At 42.2% G+C, this 20,100-nt stretch overlaps 1 protein-coding gene across 5 annotated transcripts in view; it reads right to left on the reverse strand.

Annotated features, from left to right (window-relative positions):
- Positions 1 to 10,550, reverse strand: part of sbf1 (SET binding factor 1) — a 63,917-nt gene extending 53,367 nt beyond the window's left edge. For 3 of the 5 annotated variants that reach the window (XM_044344017.1, XM_044344016.1, XM_044344018.1), the window contains exon 1: positions 10,044 to 10,549. In XM_044344017.1, coding sequence (XP_044199952.1) covers positions 10,044 to 10,098 — 55 coding nt within the window. In that variant the 5' untranslated portion in view covers positions 10,099 to 10,549. Of the gene's footprint in view, positions 1 to 10,043 lie in introns of all 5 variants that reach the window. The other 2 variants (XM_044344015.1, XM_044344014.1) reach the window with 1 other exon arrangement.
- Between the last annotated feature and the right edge of the window lie 9,550 nt (positions 10,551 to 20,100).

Below are 20,100 nucleotides of genomic sequence, written 5' to 3' on the forward strand. Positions count from 1 at the left end.
CTCTCACCACAGGTAGTGAAATCGAAAAAATGCCAACAGTAACGGTGTCTTCGAAAAAGGCTAAAAAATCACGAACAATAACTGTGACAAGCATGGCAAAATAATAACTACAGGAATTAAAATCACATGACCTGAGCTCCTCTGTCAGGGTATAAACTGCTCCACAAGAGAAGCATAGTTTACAGACAGTTATGAGACAGGAGGCAATGCTATAACATTATCTTGAATAAACTGTGTGAGCTTTTTGTTCATTAGCAACCAGGCTAACAAGCTTGCTAGCTGCCACTCAGCATGTTTGTTAGCTTGGACAGCGTCAACTGCTCAATACACAGAAAACAGGAAGACATTCAGAGAGCTACTGTAACTGACTAGCACTAACATGTTCACACTTGGCTAGTGTGTTAGCGGTTAACTCGTCAACCACAACAGCTCACCAACAAGCTTCCAGAACCACATATGTCACGGAGACGCCCTGATGAACTTCGCTGCACCGGGCCTTAAAGGTGCTATGTGTCAGCAGTACCTACCCGTTGCCCTGTCATCCTATGAAAAGCGGGGAAACACTGATTTATATTTACAATACGATTTAAAGAGCGGACAAGCAATCGTGACAAGACTCGTGGAAAAAAAAAATCACCCTCCCGGCAGACACAAGAGTCACAATGACCAGCACAGTATATTTATATAGAGCCTGACTAACCATCAGCTCAGCACAGCTTCTGCCTGTCACAGACCAACTACTGTTTCCTTCTCACCCCTTTCTCCCATCATAGAGGCCAGCGCAGTGTTTCCCCCCTATAATAATATAATAATGAACACCACCGCTGAAATTTCACATTGTACATAATAATCATGAGGAATAACTAATACTTTATTGACATGTTATTTTTGTTTCCAGTGAGATATTATTGAGTATATATAGTGACTTTGCTGCTCTGGCAACAACATTTAGTTATATTTAAAATATAAATCAATTCTAATCCAGTTCTGAATTAGGATTACTTCAGGACATAGTGTTAACTTCATCAGTTTCACTTTTCTTCATGCTAATGTCTGAGTGCACTGTGAAAAACTACAACCTGCTCTGTTTTTTTTATAAACATTGTAAGGTCCAATGCATAGTTTTTAGTCAAATAACATCAAATTGACACTCAGTGGACAACACACAGTAGATCTATTGTAAATACGAGTGTTCAGTTGCCAGAATGTGCTATTTAGGCTGGTGTGACATCCGTGAGTGACAAGAGTGACATAAATGGAGGGCAGGACTCATCAGTGGATGATAATCACATGATGAGGAAGGCACATGGCCTGCGTGCTGACATGATGCTGTCACAGATGATGTTGAGTCTTGTGGTTCTAGAGGAGCTTTAAGTCGACAAGAGGATGATGAGCAGCCATGTTGAAAAAAAAAAAAAAACTGTTAATTGTAAAACTGTAATTTTTTTTTAATCACTGTGCACTAACAGCTTAAGACATCAGATTATGTCAGTGACAACTTAGCAAAGCATATGACTGTCTGTCTCATTAAACTTATTAATACACGACTGACACAATGAAAGACAGGAAGTATGGTCTTAACGCAACCGGCTCCTGGAGAACAAGATGCAAATGAGGTTTCCGTGCGCTACCCCAGAATACTGCAACAGGAAACATGATAGCTATGGGCTAATGCACTCAATCACGACTTATCTTCTGGCACCCAGGCCCTGGTCTTCACTCAGCAATACACTAAATCCCTCTAATCATTTCAACCAAACACTCTTCTTCTTTCCTTTGTTATCAGCGCTACTATATTCCAGTCTCAGATTGTACTCGGTTGCAAATTAACCCCAAAACTCTTTCTCCTACCACATCATTAATCAACCTCACACACATGGCCCGGAAATTACATCTTGTTACTTGGGCAACCAGTAGTCAAGACACAGACGTGTGCGTATCTCATAACCAAACAGGAACCAAACTAAATGACAGTGAAACAATTGAAGCAAGACAGCAGTGTTTGAGCTGAATCTATGGCTGACTGACTTTTTCTGGTCTATTCAAAATCCCTCCAAAATAAGTGGTATACTGCAGACACACAAGCCCTGCTCACAACACTGCTGGCTACATTTATCTGTTGAAGTGATGGCTTTTTGTCACTCAGACAGTGGTGTCTTTCACCTAAATGTCTGTTAGAGCTTTATTCAGAAATGTCAGGACCGTTACAGAAAGAGAAACCATGCTTGCTCAATATTTGGCACCTGGTGCTCCAGAGGGAGTGGTTTTACTGCTGTAGCGGTGGAGGTTTGAAGTCTCTCACAGGCTGAATCAGCTGTTGAGGCCTTATTTATTGACCGTCGTGAGCACAAGTGACGCTCAGCCCCCTCCTCTCACAGTACCAACGCTAATAAAGTTTCTCATCATTTTGTTTTCCACAGGCCTGCAGTAGCCCACTTTAACAGATTGTCATCAGGACTTTTACGTGCTATAAAATTCAGACACAATATAATCATTTTAAATCGCCATCACAAGGAGGAGCATGTCTGAAAGGGGCTTTATGTGAGTATGTGGAGCTCACATGACAACAAGCATGTTGTGATGTGACAACATTAAAACAGTACGCTGAGAATACAACCAAGTCAGCATTTTAAAGTATTGTTTGTATGTATGTCACACAGGAAAAGCTAAATGTCCAGGTTCAAAGTAATATCACATTTTGGTCCCTGCCTACAAGCAAAACCTGGGTTGACAGAATAATCTCAACCTTGAAACAGGAAAGAGCTCTCTTTGGGGGGGAGGGGAGAGCAGCAAAGACAGTACCATAAATACAGTACAGTGTTATAGGCATCAAACCATGTCGGGACCAATGAGCATCTTTTCATCTGCATATTTAAACCAATCACAGGCTACACATGAGATTAGAGCGAGCACACAGTTGGTGTCTGGGAGGCAGATTTCCTTTCCTTTCTGAAGGACAGATTTGACCTGGAGGCTGTCTTTATAAAGATGAGACTTAATCTTCTACCACCAGACACTAAACCAGTGTTTTTCATGCATTTATTTAGCCACCGCAGAGACAATTAGTGGAAAATGACGGTCGAAGCCGAGAGAAATGTTAAAATTACAATTAGACTGAAATGTCAGGTTGATAGTAGACTTTAAAGAAAAGCTATCAGCCAGTTGAGAGTGAGGACAACCTTAAACAAGTTGAAGGAAGACTCCTTCTCCTTTTCAGTAACACTTAGCTAGCAGAGTCATCACACTGCAGAGCTTCTGTCACACCTCTGTATGAATGAATGAATGTAAACACAGTGACTGCACAGAGCAGAGTCTTGGTGAAAAGACACTATAGGTTACCTGGATGGAACTCCATTTCTATTAGTATATGTGTAGCAATAAGATACAGCGATCATGTCCAACACAAGCATTGTGGTGGTGTCATCAACAGGTTAAATCAGACGACTATAAATACAAACCTAAGTAATAGATATCTGTGCTGTTGCTCCTGTTGAGAAAAGGCGGGTTTCATATTACATCAGCAGCTGTTTTTTCCATCCATACGCCGTCTATAGCTCAATAAGACAAGTAGTATGACACAAACAGGGTGATGCAGTGATGTATTTACTGCATGGTCAACCAGTTTAACACAACACACTCTACCAACGTTAAGCAGGTGTTCAGACCAAAAATCAGCCCTGCGTGGGATCATGATGCCTCAGGTACCACTGAGACAATGAAATAAAATCCAGGAAGTCAAGTCTGAGGAACAGATCCATGAGTCTGAAAGCTTCTCATACTTTCCAAAACACCGCTCAGCGTTTTATAATCCTATGAGAAAGTATTTTACAACTCTGGAAAGTTATCACATCTTATCTTTCATAGGGACACTGGAGAGGTAAAAAAAAAAGTGGAAATATTCAGTTCATGTTGCAAAGTAATCTACCAGGAAGATGCGATTACATTTACTTCATAGACCACCACCGGCACCTTGCCAGACGACGTTGTGTTGCCGTCTGGCAAAAGTTGAGTCGGGTTCAACTTTGTTGCAGGACGATCCTGCTTTTTTTTTTTTTTCTGGCGCAGCCCTCTGCGTGGGCACCCCTGCTACGTCGCTGGACCGGCCTCATGTAAATGAATGAGAGGGCTGCATTTTTTCCACTCAGAGCTTAAGTCGGCCTGAATGCTCCTAACAACACCCTATCTTCAAATCAAAACTGTTCCCGGACACGCTGGAATCACCCCTCGGGGATTTCAACGATTGCTCCCTTGAGCACCGACGGATTGACTGGGAGCAGCACTGACTCAGCCTTTGTCCCGAGAGGGGACCGAGAAAATTCTCTGAATTCCAGGAAAACCATCAAAGGACTGAGGAAGAGGGCATCCCTAACACCCCCTACTACACACACACACACACACACACACACACACTCACAAACATATACACAAAGTGACCATCCAATCACCATCATTCAGGTGAGTATTTTTGGTGTCTTTAATTGTATTCAACTTTAACAAAACAGCCTATAAAAGCCTTTAAAAATGAGTCAGCGTATTAAGGTGGATTCATGTTAGATCTTAGATGCCCCCTGGGGTGCAGATCACATTTACTTAGCAACAGACGCACAAACATGCACAAAAAGTTGTCATACACACCCTCACGTTACGATTTGAGTATACAGTATCTGACAGAAGAGTAAGTGTCTGCCAACAGAAGTGGTTTACAGGCCCTGTGTGTATGTAGAGATAACATGTGTGAGGAAGCATGTATCTACATCCCTACCCCCAGTGCACGCACACACACAGACACACACACACACACACACACACACACACACACACACACACACACACAAACACACACACACACACACTCTCCTGTGTATCTGTGTAATAGGAATGAGGGAATGAGGGCAGCGTTGGGGCCCTGGGGCAACCGTCTCCCTCATGAATAACAAGCATTCAGCACAGCAGACAGACTGCTGTAATACAGCCACAAACACGCACACACACACACACACACACACACACAGGACGAGGGCAACATCAAAACAATGATATGATGGAGGTTTTCACACTGACAGCTGTCCCGTGTGAATCTGCAAATAAGTTCCCTGTTCTTTTCTTTTCACCGTACAATTATGAAAGAGCCGATGTGGTTCTACTTGCCTTCACTAATGCAAAAAATTAGCTTCTCAGTTTAGTGTCAGTGGAAAATTTTTGTATCGTTTGGTGGTCTAAATGCTCAATTAAAAAGCTGAATGCAAAAAATCTAATCTAGGGTAATTATTAGCAATTTTTTGGTATGAAACTGCTCAAATTTAAAGCTACATAAAACATATCGGCACTAAATACTGCTGCTGCTAGATTCCTATTAGCATTGTTACTGGTTTACAAAAAAAAACATCTGTGCCTACTGGTCAGTATGCGACAACCCGCAGCCCGCAGGGGGGTAAACGTTGCCGCGGTAACGCAGCAAACACACAGAGACAGCCACAAACGTGCAGGCAGCCATCTGAGTGGCAGACGGGTGACGGCGCACGCCAACACACACATACACACACACACAAGCGTCAGCGCACCACAGCCACCACCGCGACCCAGCGTCACTCTGTCCCCCCTATGAAAGGCAGATTGTGGGGGCTATTTCTGGAGGGCCTGAAAGGCTGCAGGCCTGCTCTGGAGCAATGGAGGATGTGGCTGCCCACAGGCAGGCACTGCTGGCAGCATCACACACACTCCTCTCTCCTCCACTCACTCAGCCGCTTCATCTTGCTTTTAGTCTGAGAGGTTTCTATTTCCCCTGCGAGCTTTATGTAGTTTCATGCTGATCTTCGCTTGCATTCACACTCACACAGCTGAATGCACCTGCGAGTACCACATGAATTAGTCACCGCTTTGACACCAAAACAGAAATCCATACTTCAGAAGAAAAATCTTTTAACAAGTTTGGAAAAGTAGATGCAACCGTCCCACATACATGTGCTCATGTATGAGAATGAGCACGTAAAGTTAGTTTCATAATCACAAGTTGAGCTGACATTTTAAAACCTCCACAGAATTGAAGTTAGGTTAAAGTTCAACCAGCTCAGTGTTTGATATCCGGCCCTAACCGATGCAAAATGTCCCAGTCAAGCTGACAAACCTGGCAGCGAAAGAGCAACAGAAGTGCTAATAGAGCTAACAAAGACAATCAACAGACGACAAAATCACCAGCAGGGAAAAATTAATTCCCTACATGTGCTGGAGAAAGCTGCTGGTTTGCTGTCACTTTAATCTGCTAGATCTACCATGCTGTGTGTGTCCTGCGTAGTACGTAATTGCATCAGTCATCAAACCGCGACCTTTATGGTTGCAGCATGTGAGGTACTTGTTGCTGTCATCCGGGCAATTGAAACAAACCCAGCTAGCTACGTGGAGATTTAACGCGGGAGTGGAGAAAAAGACAGCAGTAGCTGTGGCACCACTGCTGCTGCTGCTGCCACAGCCACTGCTCAAACACTGTCACTTCAGGTGCTCAAAGAACATGGCTGGAGGGTGTAAGGTTTTGTAGTGTGTGCGGTATTAATGCAAAGGAAAAGCAGAGAGGCAATTCCTTCGTTGTTGGCACTACAGTTATGAAATTGGAGAACATCTTGATACATGAGAGCTCAAAATGTCACCGTGAGTCTCCAGGACACAGTCTGTGCCCCTACTCCAATCAGTAAAGGCAAATTGCAGAATCAAAAAGCTATTTATTATTTTTGGCTGGTAAAAAAAAATCTGTCTGGTCGGTAAAAGTAACTTAAACGTTGTTAGTGATGTCACAATTCATGACAACACTGCAGGATAGTAACAGAGACAACCTGAGTTTTGTAAACACGACTACACCCATGCACACTCAGTCCGTCCCGTGTGCTTCTCTGTGTGTCCTCGCTGACCTCTCGATCAGTGTGCCTACATGCGCTTTAGAAACCAGGTTACTCAGAGAAACTTTCCCTGCTTGCAGTCTTTGTCATGCACGTATATACTTGTGCCACATGGCCAAGAAACCGACATTTCTACCAAATCAAACCAGGTTTCTCTAATCTCCTACCTCCATTATAGAATACTCGTCTACATGATTTTTATCAGCTTACTGGAGAAAGCTGACAGTAACTCGGTTACTTAAGTGCACGTAAACGCACTAAATGTTATGAATGATCCTGGCTTGACTGCAAGCTGTAGGTAGGTGAGCGTCTGTGTGTGTGTGTGTGTGTGTGTGTGTGTGTGTGTGGGCGAAGGGTGAAGAAGAGGCTGAGTTTCAGTGGAAGATCTGAGTGCCAGAGTTGTCACTCCAGCCTGAAAATAACCATTCTGCATTCTGTTTAGGCCGCCGCAGCTATGACCAACACCCTCAAACTGCACCGCCAGAGGCACACAGACGGAGCCACAATAGAGCCTGTATGTAAGCGTCTGTGTGTGTGTGTGTTTGTGCGCATGTGTGTCTCTTCACTGTCTTGAATGAGACCGTCTCTCACAGACGCACACACACACATACCCCCTTCCTGGTTTTCAGACACGCACAGGGGGACAATCTGGATTCTCGCTCTAAACACATGTCTCCCTTGGGTCGTCTCCCATTTCCTGTTTGGGCCTTGGACTGCCTGTCCAATTGGCTGCTGTGTCCTCAGCGCGGTGGAGGAACCGCTGTCAAAACACAGTGACATGCTGTGTGTGGGGTTTCTCAAAAGACCCTCTCGATGAGGACCACACCCCTGCAACTATGGACACTTCTCAACCCAAAGGCAGCCATCTTGGCTCTAAGTAAGATCCACTGTAAGCATAACTGAGCATCTAGGTTGAGCACAATGTGAGCAACCTGACACCTTAAGAGACAAACGGAGAAGATGAAAGGAAGATTCTAGGCTCCGCCTCCAGGTTGGCGTCCGGTAGTCAAGCCAAACTGTCACTGGTTGTTTGGAAATGAATCATAAAAAAAAAAACAGGTAAAACACTTCTGCCCCCAGGAAGTTCAGTTTATAAACACCCACGAGGTTTTTTTTGCTTTTGACGGCTCTCTGAGAGGCAGATGAACAGCGATGATGTCAGCCCTGACAACCTGTCAGTGCCCACGCTTGCAAACATTCCACTGAGTGAGTGATAACCAGCAACCACGCACACACAAACACACACACACGTAGACAGGATGCATGTAATATTTAGACACAAGAGGAAACTCCACTGTGCTGCAGAATTCCTGGTATTCTTATGATCGAGGACCGCTCATTCTTGATTCGAAGCCAACTCTTTTATTTACAGTCACTTACTGCCAGTGGCAATACAGCTGGAAAAATTAAAATACAACCAAAATAATCGTGCACACGCAGAAATATTTGATACACTTGGAGCATCAGACTCATAATACAACCCACACCCTTGACATATTACTAATACTCCATTAGGTAATGGTTATTGATTGGTACGGAAGCTTTGAAGAGGAACATATCCATATACGTTACTAAAAATTTCTCTACATTTCGCTCTGTGATTTGATAATGTGTGAAGAACCAGAATAAGCTAAAAGCGGACAAGACAGTATCAAAAGCAAAGACGTGGCAGAAAAGTATTGATCAGACTCCAGAGGAAGTTAATGATGGCCTATCAGCGCATCAAATACTAATGGCGATGATGATGATGAGGGTGGGAGTCAACTCGTGGCTGCTACTGGAGATGTTTAGCACAACAAAATGCCTCCACCCAGAGACTCCAGCATGGTGTAAAGTTACTGTAAACAGCGTGGCAGCAGTAGTGGGGCAACGCTAACAATCATCATCACCCTTAAGTGTTTGGTTTTTACAAGCATGGGAGCCTTGATCCATTAAAGCCACCGTGGCTCTGATGTCTGGTTCCCAGATGCTTTTTACAGGCCTGTTCTGCTCTGCATTGCATTCAGGCAGGGTAGAACAGGAAGGGGAGTTTCTGCAGTGTTTGCAGTGTCCACGTTATAACATCCTGTATTTACCCCTTCAGGAAAAAAAATGCAAGATGCAAAATGTGCATTCAAGCAGTTAGAGAAGTGATGTAGGTTGCTCCAGCATCATCAAGATAAAAGCCAGTTCTCTGCCTGCTTTTAGCCGCAGAGGACTTGTCATGTTACAATTTGCCTCTTCTGAATAAATCATAAGCAAAAATCCACTCTGAATAAAAGACTCCACTACCACGTTACAAGCTGCATGCTTCCATCGGATAGGCGGGTTGAATATTTCATGATTAAACGGGCCATTATACTGCACAGATCTAGGCCAAGGCTCAGGCTGAAAGGAGGGGGGGTGGGGGCTCAGATAACGGTCCAAACCCCGTCCCAACAACACAAGGGAACAGAGCTCCGGTCCGAGGGGGCTCAGGGAGGGGCAAAGCCATTTGGGTTAATCCACACAAAACACAGACAAAGAAAAACAATCAGCAACTCTGACGAGGAAAAGCATCGATTTCCAGTTTAAGAATCACGCTTTAAATCAAGTCCAAGCGGAAATCAGCGACTGTCCCAAGTTACTGCTGAGGACCCTGCAGCCACAACACTGACAACCCGCTGTGCAGCAGCCCCTCGCTGAAGTTCTGCTTTAAAATGACACCTTCAATGCCGACAGCTGCACCTATTATTTGAGAGACAACTGGGGAAGATACAGCTGAAACGGGTGAATAAATCCGTCTTAGGGCACAGCCGACCAAACAGCCCGGCTAACGTTAGCTCCTGGCAAATAAAGTTTACTGTCAACAGAGCAACACAGTTTGCTTTGCCGGTGCTAAAAACATGGCTGGAAGATAAACGTTGTAGCGGAGTTGTGCATTTCAATGTGTCCCCCCGCCCCCCCGCTAAAGATGCGGGACACCAGCTGACAGGCTAGCATTTAAGTACACTAATCCCGTGAGGCCTCCGCGTCCCCGGCCTAAAGTTGACTGCACACTCCCCGCTGACAGCGGATAGAGCCGGCCAGCTGTGAGCGGCGGTCCGGCCCGTCCCCGCCTCCCTCCCTGCCTCCTGTTTACCCGGAGCTAATAATACGCCGTTACAGCTAGCAGGGCAGGCTAACTGAAGCACCCACCTCGCTTGTCGAGGTCGTAACCGACCACTACAAAGTAGTCGGCGAGCCTGGCCATCTTTGGAGCTCACGGCGACAGGCCTTTCTCGCTAATTCCTCTTCTCTTTCTGCCGTCAATAGTCCATTTACGTCCTGCCGGCGATTGATACATCACGGGCGACTGTAGCATCCTTCCAGCTGCACCCCGCCGCCATACTGTCAGTCTGCCTTGCCCTGACAGCGGAGAGCCGCGAGTCTGCGCAGTGAGGGACTTCCAGGGAGGGGCTGCGCGGCAGGAATGTCCCATGTGAGGAGCCAAACCAGCTCAGGGGCCAAAAGTCTGACCAAAACCTATAATAAACCCAGTGAAGTTGCAACATTGCCGTCCTTTGAGGGGTGAAAGGTGGTGACGATTCTAGCTGCTCAAAACTGAAGAGCACCCACCAAAATCCAGTGGGAATGCTTTCTTTTAAAATGAAGATCCAAGAGCAATATTTTTCCCTCTGGGGGCCAAGAATTGCTTTTTATGCCTTCCACTATCATTAGAGAGCATACTGTAAATTACAAAAGAATATGTACTACTTAATATGTAAGTAGTGCTGAAATGATTAGTGCTTGACAGAAAATAAATTAGGGTCTATTTTTGATGATCTATTCATTGTTTAAGTCATTTTTCAGCTTCTCCTTTGTGATGATTAGCTGCTTTTCTTTATCTTATGTAATAGTAAACTGAATATCTTTGGGTTTTACACTGCTTATTGGACAAAACAAGTGATTTCAAGACACCACCTCAGGCTTTAGGAAATTGTCACTGTAAAAAATTGTGATTTTTCAGTATTTTCAGGCATTTTATAAAGCAAATAATTTATTGGCAAGTTATGAAGTTATCAGCAGATTAATCGATATTGAAAATAATCATTCGTTGCAGCTTTACGAGCAAGGCTATTAGCCCTTTCAGGTTAGGCCAATGGTTTCCAACCTTTTTATGACCCTTTAAAGTGAAGCAGTGTCTACTCATGACCCCGTGTCATTGATTGTGTATAAGCAGTTCAACCAAAGAGTGATGTTCCCTTATCATGTTGTTTTATTTGAACATTTTTTATGCTTACATAGGTAAAACTATCCAGTTTTTCACAATGAATAAGCAAAAATCTGAGATAACAATTAATTTGTGTTGCAGAAATGTTTTTTTCAGTAGTTCCCATCATATAAATCACCTTGTGCCCCCTTAGATTTACAGTATCTTGCAACCCCTTGGCAACCATGAGGTCGTAAACTCTTAACTTATAGGGGAAACCTACTGACTTTTGCTCTTTGTTGCAGCTCAGTTTGAACCTTTTCTTTCAGGAGGGGCAGCATGGCAGGATTGTCCAGTGCAGGGCCATTGAAAGTCTGACCACAAACTACACCAGTCTCAATGGGCTCCCAATAGATTATCTCAGAAGGATGTTTGTTCTGCAGTAGCATGTAGAACAAACACATCAAAATAATGATATGGCATGGACATACAACCCCTGCCATGCACAGTGGGTGTCCTTGTTTAGAAAAATGATTCTGGATGGGATGAATGATCTGTTTGTCCACTGTGTTTTAGAGAAGGGAGTTCTGAACCCACAGTTTGTATTGGTTGTTTAGTAGGTGGGTGAGGTCATCTATGTTTGTTTGGCATTTTGTGGGGGAAAGATGTGTTTTAGCACTCATAGTTTTGTTCATTTTGATGTAGGCTATTTGTGTATAGAGAGTGAGATACCACCCTCTGCTCTACCCATGGCTACTAGCATTATTTAGATCTATGTGTGAACTGCTGGTAGACTATGAAAATTGACATGAATATGAACGTGTCATAAAAAGTATTTCATTTCAATCCATGGTTAGTATACAAATGAAATACAGTATCTCTCTACCTTCCAACCAGTCTGGCAATCTAGCTAACGTTAGCTACCTAGCTATCCATCTAGCTTTCTAGCTATCTTGTTGCTTTATATTAGCAAAAGTTCAAAAGTCTGAAAGCCTTTCACTATTACTTTCACTATTACTCAACTTGAAAAATGATTTAATTTCAATTCATGTCACAGTTTACAAATGAAATATGGTATCTCTCTACGTTCCAAGCAGTCTAGCGATCCAGTCATCTAACGTTAGCTACCTTGCTATCCATCTGGCTGTCTAGCTATCTTGTCAATTTATATTACCAAAAGTTCAAAAGTCTGAAAGCCGCTTACTTTCACTATTATTCAACTTGAAAAATGATTTAATTTCAATCCATAGCACAGTATACAAATGAAATATGGCATCTCTCTACCTTCTAAGTCTGGGAATCCAGTTATCCAGGTATCTTCTTACCTTACATTACCAATAGTTGAAAAGTTTGAAAGCCCCCAACTTTCACTATTATTCAAACAGAAAACATTATTTTTACCAGGACATGGATCATTTCTGTGAATTGTTGCATTTGTTATTTGTGCAGGTGTTATGAATGTTTGGACTCCAGTTGGGTTTAAGTCTGTGAAAGTTCAACCATAATATATCGCTTTGCTTTGTAGCCAAGACTTAAATGAAAAATCCAACACTAAGGTGGATCATGCAGCTCTGTTGAACTTTTTCTTGGGAATTAGCTGACTGAATGATGTGCTGGAAACATTTAGTCATTTAAAAGGAATAGTTAAGGCCAAAATTAAAATTCAGCCATTAATTGAGTACTCGGTCCTGGGTTTTATAGACATCCAAACACACAGCCACAGCTCCATCTCCTTGCCAAACCACTTTAGTTAATAGGGACATCCTTTTACAGTCAAGAAACATAAAATGTCAGTGAGATAGATTTCACGGAACTGCTTGTAGAGCACTAATCCAAGTTTCTGTAGCCAAACCATTCCCCAAACTCCAACATTCATCTTTTTTGATCTCAGATATTTTTCCCTCTGACAATCCTCCTTCTTGTTGCACCTTTCAGTTGCAAACATAGAATCCTGAGGGAAATATAAAAGATAATCAGATACATATTAAACTTCTGGCTGTGGAGCGACTTAAAAATGCTAAGTAAGGCTACAGAAAACCTTGGCATGATGCTGTAGTGTCACTTTTGATAGGCAGATAACATGTCAGTGGGATGTGAGGAAGGCCTGTTGGCCCATATCCGTGTGGCCTGTCCTTGGCTGTCACCACTGTAACAGCCTTAATTCCAACACTTCCTGCGCTGTGACCTTTGACCTAAAGTCCGTATCACTCACTGGTTAAAAACAATCCTGATCCTGAGATGTCACATTTTTCTTTAAGAGCTTTGTTTTCCCAACAGTCAGCGACAACTGCTCTCCCTCTTTTCTCACACAGTTATCTAAGACTCAGGCCCGGAGATGAGCGGAGGACAGCGCTGCTCTTTGATAAACACGGCTTCTGACAACCAAAGCTATGTTAACAAGAGATAACATGCATCTCAAGCCGGGTTTGTGGATACTATTTTCAGGGAGTGAAACTGAGGTCAACGCTGTGGTTTTGATTCTTACAGTTGACAATAACTGTATCTCAACCTTGAATCACTCTTGATAAGCTGCCAGAGAGACAGACAACGGGTGAGAGAGAGAGAGACAAGAGCAACACAGTCTCTACCAGACTCTCCCCTCAGGACAAGGATACACACAGTAATGAAGTTGTCTTTCTTAGACAAACTTGAACTTTGCAAATGCCTACATGCTTAAATACCAATGTTGCCTTGTGTGTTAAATATCAATGTTGCATTGTGCATTCAAGTGTTTTTAGCTGGAAACACGTCACTCTTGTTCCTCTTTTATGAGCTAAGGGATGACGCACATAGATATGTTGCATTTCTGTCAGATGCTGAGGCAATATACAGCAGTGGAATGAATGAATGAGAGTAAATGTAATTCCAGGTTAAATCAAAACACCGAACACATTGAAAAAGTAACTAAGTACAGTTACTCAAGTAAAACTTTGAATGCAAGATTTTTACTTGTAATTTAGTATTTTGACAAGTGTTTATTGTTGGATCTAAATCTATCTATCTAAAACTAATCACTTGATGCTGATGAACAAACAAACTGCTGAAAACATAACCTTCAACATTATGATGTTAATAATTCAATCATTTTCATGTGGGGCAGGACTATTTCTTAGCTGAGAGCAGTAATTTTGGAGGCTCCATGAAGTTACTGCATCCAGCCACTAACCTTTAAATCACCTCTGACATTTAATCACCTTTAAAGGTGCTAGGAGGTGGGTTAATTGGCTAGGTCTTTTGCCCAGTTTCTGGTTATTGTGCTAAGCTAAGCTAACCGACTGCTCACTATAGCTTCCTATTTACTGTACAGACATGAGACGATCATCTCATCTAACTCGAACAAGAAAGTGAATAAGCTTATTTCCCCAAATGTCAAACTATTCCTTTAATCTCAGCATCTAATGCTTCTCCCCATGGAAGTTAATTCTGCCATAATTGTGACCTCTGATAGACCTCAAAGCATCATAATCATCAAAATTTTATATATATATATCAATCATGCACATGTTTTAATTCTGATAAGGCAGCATGAGATGGGAAGAAGTGAAGTGATCTCTTTCATGGCTAATATGAGTATGTTTGAACTTTCTTATTGCAGTATCACCATCTCAGTTTGTCACCTTTTATGTCGAGGAATAAAAAAGAAGAAGAAAGCTGATGAGGTGTCTGTTCTGTCACTGACACTGTGATATTAACATATGCAGTCCAATCAGAGCGCAAAGCCGTGCTCTGCAGGATGCAACAACCATGTGACTTCCTGTAGACTAACCCACAGACAGGAAGTGGTTTGAAGGCCTCTTGCACACCAATGCTCTGTACAGGGCTATTCCAGCAGTTGATTTCCCTTCATCTCAGGTGAAGCATATAGCACATGAACACGCTTCATTTAACCATCTTTGCACTCATTTCCCCAGAGACCAGACCAGCAGATGGTTACACAGTGACACAGAGATTTTTTTATTCAGTACTGTCTCTCCACTGTGTTACTCTCATGTTAGTAGTCAGACTATATTTTATGGTTGACAGTTAACATATGTAAACACACAGACCTTCCTATTTCATGCATCTCACTGCTGTAATTGGAGCTCCTCTATTTCCGTAAGAGCAAAGGCAATGTGGCGCAACTCTGTGTACAGCAAACTCCTGTAAATCCTGATTTGTAACTAAGTCTGTTTTTACCCATAACATCCTGGAAAGATGGCAGAGATTGAAAAATATGACAGTGTTACTTATTTGCCATGTTTGCAGCACCATTAAATAATAAATACTCTAAAAAAAAAAAGTTTAAATATACTAATTGAGCCAGATGCAACAATCTGCTAAAGTTTAAAATGGTAGCCTACTTTTTTTTTTTTTAATTTAGTACTGCACTTGCATGAAGGTGGGGGACTTTCAACAGACAGACTGTAAAAATTATGGTAAATTTTGAAGCAGCATAGGCCAAGACATCCTCCAAAAACACTGCTACACTATCATAATGTAACTCAATATCATTGACCCCGCCTGCCTGGTAATCACCCTTATCTTCCAAGTCTGTAATAAATTTGTATTCCCATCTGAGATAACCATGATTACATGATTGTGATGTCATCAGGGTTCATTTCTCAGACTTAGCAGCTCCTCTAGAGCCACAGAAAACATTATACTGTACATATGTCTTCACATGCAGAGTAGGAATCCTAATGACTATTAAAGGTTAGGTTCACCATTTTTCAAGTCTGTCTTAAAACAATAGTCAGGTGCCCATATGAACATCTAAACAGGTTTTTTTCTTGCTGTGATCATTCCTCCTGTTCATACTGAACATTTGAAGATCCCTTCATAATGTACTTTCAAAAGGTTTATCTGAAGCTAATATGTGGCTTCCTTGTTGAGCTGCAGAGAAAAGATAGTAAAAAAGAGGGAAATTTGTATTAAAAAAGCTGTAACTTTTTAAGATATCCACTTTTTATCTTTTGACACATTTGAATGGCTGAGGCCTCATATAACCACAGTGCTACAGTTTCAAAAGTAGAGAAGAATCATAAAGTCAGAGAAGTGACTCAGTTAGCCACCATAAGCTACTAGTCACACCAGACCACATAACAGCAGCAAAACCCCTGAGTGTATTGAACTGAGTAAAGATGTGTTTTTTGCTTATGAAGGATTGTGTTATTTTGTCTTTCCAAGGTTACATAGTCTCACTTTAAGAGCTAATCTGCTTCATCAGGAGTGTGTGGGTGTAGTTTGATCAGACTTGGTTCACAGCACGGGTAACAAGCAAACAATCACACAACTGAAATCATATTTTGATTTAAATGTTGCTCAACTCTGATTAGTGCACAAAAATATGTGTCACCTTTTTCCAACTGAGTCCCGCCCACCTCAAACCATCTTATTGAGACGCTGATTAAGAAAACACTGTAGGTTTGCAGTCAAAGTCATTCAATATGGAACAAAAATGATTCAACACTAGTAGATTTTTATTCTTTACCCCCCAGATATATGTATGATATGATATAGGTATAGATATGGGACTTTTAGCCTGGAGACATCTGGTGGTGATGTCAGTGTGATCTTCTAACCACAACGATAAGGAAGCCATTCATTTCTATGTGGCCTGTCTGCAGAGTGCAGGGGACAGATGTTAGAGGGGGAGGGGGTGCAACCTGAAAACTATTCTGGCATAATTGCATGCATGCTGCAGCACAATGCATGAGCAAAGATGACACACAATGTGATGAATACATGATATACACATTAACCCTCTCATTTTTACTTGATAATGTAATTACTGGTATCTTTGTTCATTCAGCTGAGTGGCAGTGTGTCAACAAGCATCCACCCAAGCAGCTTCATGGATGCTGTTACACCTCTATCCTCCTTGCAGAAAACACATTTTCCCTGTTTCATACTACTATTTGACTAAAAGTATGTGGACACTTGAACATTTAAATCCATGGGCATTAATCTGCTGCCATTACAGCCTCCGCTCTTCTGATTTAAGCCTTTCTACCAGATGTTAGAACCTGGCTGGAGCCACAAGAGCATTAGGGAGGTCCACCATTGATGTTGAGAGGTAAGTCCTGGCTCACGGATGGCATTCTAGCTCATCCCAAAAGTGCTGGTTGGGGCTGGAAGGGTTCTGTGCAAGCCTGTCAAGCTCCTCCACACTTCCACAGCAACCTGGGAAAGCCATTTCTTTATGTCCCTGGCTTTGTGCACAAGGGCATTGTCATAGGGAAACAGGAAAGGTTCTTCCCCAATCTGTTCCCACAAACTTGGAAGCCCTGTTTTCCTCATCAGATGTAGTGATTTCTGGGCACTCTGCTGTTATCAGTTACCGTTGTCTTTTGCCATCATCTTTCCCACACTGAAATCCAATCCCTCATTTGTCCATCAAATCTGGCAGAGCACTGTCCTGTTAACCCCCTCCTCCCACACATCCCTGTACTGGTAAGCAGCCATACCAAACAAACTTGACTGATAGGGCTCAGACAGAGACAACAAGCCATTCAAACAAACTTGGTTGTGCACCATCTCAAACAAGCAATGTAAATAAAGTGTACTGAAGAAGCCAAGAGGATGCTATAAGCACAGCAGTGGGAAAATGCCTCAACTGATTCTTCATGGGGATTTAATAGTGAGTTGCCCAACAATTATTTTAAAATCCAAGACAACGCCTTGATAAAGTTTGTTTTTGTTGTCCGTACTGATAAATGATATTTGTTTTGTATTTAAGGGGGATAACTTAGGCAGGTCCTCATGGGAAGCATCACAACAGATTCACTGTCAGCAGGAACTGCTGCTCAGTGTATTCTGCTGATGTAACGTGAGATTCACTAGGGGGCAGCAATCATTAGACTACCACATTGTGGTTGCTGATGGAATAAACTTGATTCAGTGAGAGAAGGTTGGCTTACATTCACTCCAGAATACCCATAAAACAAAGCACAACATAGATATGGAAACACAGTCACATCACAAAAGCTGTTTTTATGATTTTTATGTTGGTTATGACTGGCTGTGTCATTTATTTGTGTAAGGAGGCAGGAGGAGGTTGAAGGGCGTGCTCTTGAGGTGTGGTCTATTCTGTTGTAATCACGACGAATGTCAGAAATATTTATGTAAAATGTTCATATGGAAGTAAGAAACAGTACAGGACAGAGAGATCTGTTATGATTCAGTCTTGGGTCGGATCCAGATGTGGAGTACCTATGGTCACATGCTGCTCAAGTGGACAACCGAGAAAACATTTACATTTTTACCAGATCAAGTGCTGCAAGAAAGGAAAAAAAATGCACAAGTTGTTTAGATACTGTATGTACATGAACTGGTACTTTCCTCAAAAACAGGAGAAATCAGACTTTCTTGTGAAGGATCGATAAATCTTCCTCAAAGCAGCAGGTGTAGGTGTGCTTGTATGTGAAGTCCTTCAGCTCAGCCACGTCACTGCACGTGCTGAGATGATTAATTTGCTTGTAACATAAGCCACTTCAATCCAGAGCCAGGACACTTCAGCATAAAGCTGCTGTTTATGGGCCCTCTCACATTAACCTCCACTAACACATAACCATGAGATTCCTGCACATGCTGAAGATGTTTACGATCCATATTAAAGGGCTGATTCACCCAAATGATGACTTTACCCCTCGTGGTGTCTAGCCATGGTGATAGTTTTAGTTTTATTTGTTCAGGTTTTGAGGGATCTCTCCCTGAGGTTTATGCCTCCAACCCAATAAAATAGAGGTCAATGGAATTTTGTTAGTTTTGCCCGCAGCACTGAAAAATGACATTTACATTTTTTTTTTTACCAGCAACTTCTCTTTCCAGCATAACTCTGGGCAATCCACAGAACTCTGCCAACACTTTCCATCGGGACTATTTTTTTGGTACAAAGTACTTCCAAATGCATATTCACATGACATATTAAACATGAACAGTGTTCTTTTTGTTACTTTTCACACATCCATCTCCTCTGCCTCAAATTAAATTTTAAAAGATGTTTGGGATTGAAAAAACTATTTTACCTTGACTATTTTACCAATTTTACCTTTACTTTTATTTAGTAGTTGTTTTGAAGCTTGTGATCATATTTCATGATCTTCATCATCGATGGAGTTTGCCTAGATTTCATGGGATTTTGGATGTTCAAATTTTCATTTTCTGGGCACTTTAAAGCTGCTATCATTAATATTTTTATATGAACAATGGATTCAAGATGATGTGTAATGTGAAAGAGGTCACTCGTAATGATGAACCCACAGAGAATTTATATCACCCAACCCCCCAGTCACTGACCGTTTTAGCATCTTTCAGCTCATTGTTTTGATTTTTACGTCCCGCAAACTTCAACTTTGTGTTTACACCTTGTTTTTGCTGCCCCAGAGTGGCCAAAGAACCTCTGGTTCATGTTGGCCTGAAAGCTGAGGTGTTAAGTACAATCATAACCTTGAAAACACAAGGAGTTTGAATCTTAGACAACAACTGGCAAAGTTCATCAGCTGATGAATATCATGTAATACGATCGAACGCTCCAGAACAGCTATTAAATGGACCTTGAGGTTAGATTGTTTTGTCAACTGCTATTTCCAAGGACAAGACTGAACTTTGCACCGCAGCAATATTTGGGGTGTTTTGTGGAATCTAGTTGCCATTGGTGTGACTAGCAGGTAGCTGGTTGTGGCTACTAGCCACAGCGCTCAGACCAACACCATATGAGGACAGAGGAAGGATATAAAACACACAGATCATCAGCACCACCAGTGATGACTGGGTGTCAATCAAGTGACCAACTGCACGTACACCAACAAACAAAGTGAAAAGTTACAACCTGTAATCATATCAGTTTGCTTGACTAAGGCGAGTGTTCACTTTTATCACATCCCATGAGACAACAGCTTATTTGCACTGTTTACGCAACCTTCAAAGGCTGGCTGTGTCCCCTTCTCACCCATCCAAAGATTCACATTGACAAAGACAAGACAGAGAACGCCGCACAATCAAGCAAAGGTCCCTCTCCTCTTTGATCAGTTGACTACGTCCCCCAACTTTTCCTTTCAAAGCCACAGATAGAGGCTCTTTTAA

This window comes from Thunnus albacares, chromosome 23 (assembly GCF_914725855.1).
Source record: "Thunnus albacares chromosome 23, fThuAlb1.1, whole genome shotgun sequence".
Classification (NCBI taxonomy): domain Eukaryota; kingdom Metazoa; phylum Chordata; class Actinopteri; order Scombriformes; family Scombridae; genus Thunnus; species Thunnus albacares.